This window comes from Abramis brama (genome assembly GCF_963993115.1).
Source record: "Abramis brama genome assembly, chromosome: 7".
In the NCBI taxonomy this organism is placed as follows: domain Eukaryota; kingdom Metazoa; phylum Chordata; class Actinopteri; order Cypriniformes; family Leuciscidae; genus Abramis; species Abramis brama.
In genome coordinates, this window is record NC_139969.1 from 38,808,403 (window position 1) to 38,812,320 (window position 3,918).

The 3,918-nt window shown below is 40.8% G+C and overlaps 1 protein-coding gene across 1 annotated transcript; it reads right to left on the bottom strand.

Moving 5' to 3' along the window:
- Positions 1-665: 665 nt before the first annotated feature.
- LOC311087543 (uncharacterized protein) lies at positions 666-3,010 on the bottom strand (the record flags this gene model as incomplete). Its single annotated transcript, XM_084120869.1, has 2 exons — positions 666-1,444; positions 2,587-3,010. 2 exons carry the CDS (start codon positions 3,008-3,010, stop codon positions 666-668), a joined length of 1,203 nt encoding a protein of 400 aa, XP_083976995.1.
- Positions 3,011-3,918: the final 908 nt, after the last annotated feature.

Below are 3,918 nucleotides of genomic sequence, written 5' to 3' on the forward strand. Positions count from 1 at the left end.
CGACGACGGTGCAGGACGAAAGAGGACAGACCTGTGTTTGTGTTTGTTTGTGTATCAGTGAATGGTCACTCTCAAAAGGCTGACACAATGGGCAGCTACTCTTCATGACTGTCACAGTCAACATCGTTCGTCTGTGACTGAGTGAGTGCATTATCATAGAAGGCACGCACATTGGCACTCACACCAATTTCAGAGAGCAAGTTCAGCACATCCTTCCTTTTTTCTTCTTTCACTGTGCTTTCATTGGGAAGCTGATTTGGCTTGAAGTTTGCCCACTTCTTTCCTCTCTTCAGTAATGAGTGATAGCAGTATTCACTGCTATACACAGCCTTGAATCCCAGTTTGTCATTCCTCAATTCCAGCATTCTTGCATCACTTAGCTTAAATGACCTCTGTGCCTTTACAAAAACTTGTGTTTCCGCCTTGAAATCATAAGCCTTCCAGTGTTGCCCGTAGATGTGAACATTTCCATGGTTGCGCAAAATTTCGTAATATTCCTCCGGCATAAGAATGGTATCCTTCTTTCGAACCTGTTGCTCAATCCTTCCAAATACACGGTCCACAGGAAGAAAACTGTGCCCCCTTATAGGGAACACATACTCCACACTAATCATAGGAAATGCCTCCTTCATCCAGGCAAACAGCATGGACAGAGGATTTATATTTTAGTTTTGACCGAAACAAGAATCACTGAACAATCGCAGCCTTTGAGCGCGGTGAACATCACCACTCAACTGTTGACGTAAACAGTGGTCCAGAGCTGAAGCAGTCATGTTACTACCTTTTCTATTCTCGTGCTCCATCCATGTGTACAGATGAACATCGTCCACTGTTTGTTTACTGCCCTTCCCATGGTGAATAACAACACCAAAGACATACATGTGCAGCTGTCTGGAATAGTATGCCTGACCAATGGGGGTTCTAGGGAGTATTAAATTCTGCATCATGTCAAAGCAAAGAGTCACTGCATCATGATCTACCTTCCCCAGCAAATCATAGAACGCCCGTGCTCGTCTCCTGTGTAAATTGTAGGATGTGGACTCACTGCGTTTCTCTTCTTCAGTTAAGCTGGGGTCCTTAACTCTCAGTTGAAACTTGGCACATGAAGAACAGGCATCTGTGGCAGGATGCCCAAATCCAAGGTTGAAGTGCTGTCGAAAAACAGTGTAATACAGGGAGTAGATGACTAAATCATGATTTTGCTGGTCGAATAGCTTGTGCATTCTCATCACGCTGAGGTCACTGGGTAGGTATTTCCGGCCAGGTGCTCCCCTTCTTCCATAATGGCTAGCCCTACACGTAAATGTTTGGATGTGATCCATCACAAGCTGCTTCTTGGCCTCATTTTCAGCCACCTTACGAGCACCACCCCTGCGTTCTGGTCTGGCTGTAGCGTTGAGTGCATAATACTTTGCCACTCGAGACACACGTTCCTTGCCGATACCTACAATAAAAAAATAAAAAAATACATTTATTTGTTTATGCATGTATGTATGTATGTATTTATTTATTTAACTTGTAGTAGGGCTATTTATCAGATGCTTTTTGACCAACCAGGACATTTTTGCCCAAGTGGCAAGCAAACAAACAACGCTTTTAAAACATTAAAGATTCAATAGAAAAGTGTATCATCATGCAGGGCTGATGGCCAGCATAGGCGCTACATTTTCACAATATAATGTTACTAAGATGACAACTAAGAGCAGGATGGGATAGTAGGCTATGTTTCTATTTATAGTTTTCAGTGAGGGGCACGTGAGGGAACACCCCCTTTCGCTGATCCTCAAAAGTAATAATAAGCCAGAGGCTCCGTGCCAGTTCACGGCACAATCATAATTGTGATTTGATTTAATATTGACTCATTTGGATAAATATAAGGTAGGCTACACAAGATAGGCATTTATTTTTCTCAAATAAAAAACAACTCACCTAATGATGTAAACATACAGAGAGCCCTATCAGCTGGCAGTATTATTTAAGGTTAAAAATAACTCAAATTAAGTAACTTATGCGTATAATGCGTTTTTTTTAAATTATAATAACTTTATTTAATGATATGAGTAAAAATATAATAAATATGTAATATAGTAGGCTACACATATTTAGCTCTTTTTTTCTAGCCAACTAATGTGCTATAGCCTATGTTCATTAAATGGCTTTCCTGAGGTAAATATGTGAATAATTTTCTCCAGCTGTTTTATTGACCCCTTTGATTGATTGATTGGTCGATATTAAGTATGAGGAATATACATTTCGGTAAGTTGTACTGTATCTTTCAACTGTGTTCATTCGTGTTTATTTATTAGCAGAGATGATCGTTCACGTGCCGCTAGGGATCTGTCGCGTCACATTTAAAAGCGCCAAAACGGTATTTATTGTTTGAATTTCGTAATAAAAGTGACAGAATCTGAGAGCTGAGATTTTTTTATATCATAAGTAACCTGCTCTGATTTTTCTGTGCTGGATGTGTGGCGTGAGAGCGTGTGAAAAGTGTTAATTGCGTGTGTCTCACGGTGAATGCGTGAGAGTTGGCAGCTATGCAGTCCTCTATGAATAGTATAATTAATAAATCAAAAATAACCTTACCCAATACGCTGCAAAAGGTGGTCTTGCAGACAGGCATCTTTGTCGGATGATCTTCAGTCAGCAAATGGTATTCGTTTGTGACCTCCCTATTCTTCTGTATCTCGCTGTTGTCAACCTTGGGACGTCGCCGCTGAACTTTTTTGACGGCGATAAGCTGTAAAATGGCTTGGTCCTGCTCGTTTTTCGTTGTCTTCGAGTAAAATAATTGAAAATTTTTCAAGAGATCCCCTGGGGTCAATGTGTCAGCGTGACAGAAATGTGATGTTGTCGCCGTGTGTTTACAGGCAATAGCCGGCATTTTTCCTCCTCCCGAGTGCCTCATCTTTTTAATCTTCTCGCGTAGATGATTCGATTTAGATGGCTTACGTTTCTTCCCCACCACAGAAACCACCACAGGTTCATCAATGCCGTCAAAATTATTCATTTTTGTTTTTGTTTCTTAAACACAAAATACTTATATATAAGAAAAACTAGAATGCCGGATGTATTTAAAGCACCGCCTTTACTGTTTACAGTGCGTGGAATGGTGCGCTGTGATTGGTTGAGCGGATGTATTGCGTTCTGCAGATAAAGTAGACTGGCGTTTGACGCGGTTTGGAAACAAAGGGAGTAAACATGACAGAATAACACGCCGGATATAGCATTTTACGTAAAATTAAATATTGATTTATCAATATCGACCAGATACAATACTGATTTTTGCAGAAACTCATTTTTTTTTAAAATGGCGTTTATTGCATTTTGGAACCAAACTCTTCATATGTTCAATCAGGCTGGAACATCCTTTCTGTGTTGATCATGCATTCCTTGTGGTATCGGAAGTCCTCAGCAATCATATCAGTACACCTTTTACCATCAGGACCATGAATCTTGTGTAGTATCTCTTCATCTTCAAGTTTGTTTGCTTTTCCCATACTGCATTCTGTCTGTCATAAGTGGCGATCAAAATGAGGGATCTATTCCCCCTGGTCATGCATGCTCTTCCACAAATGAAGCACTCTTCCTTGTGTTTGATAGGCTGCGGCATTGATATCCGTGTTTTTTTAGTAGGCCCGCTGCTGTCTGGCTCAGGATTAAGTTCTCCTTCAAATTAAGTGCCTTCTGACTTTTCAACGTTTTTTCCTCTTCTGGTCAACAGTTTTACGATTTGTGTACTTTGCACGACATGTGTGTGCCACAAAGGATTCCTCCCCAGAAAGTCACATTGAGCTTTCAGCTGATTGTCAAGTCTGTATGAAACATCATCCTTTCGGTTGCATATAGGAGGGAAGGGTAGCCGTGACTTGTCAGTTTCTGAAGAGGACCAGCGTCACTGTTGTTTTTTGACATATT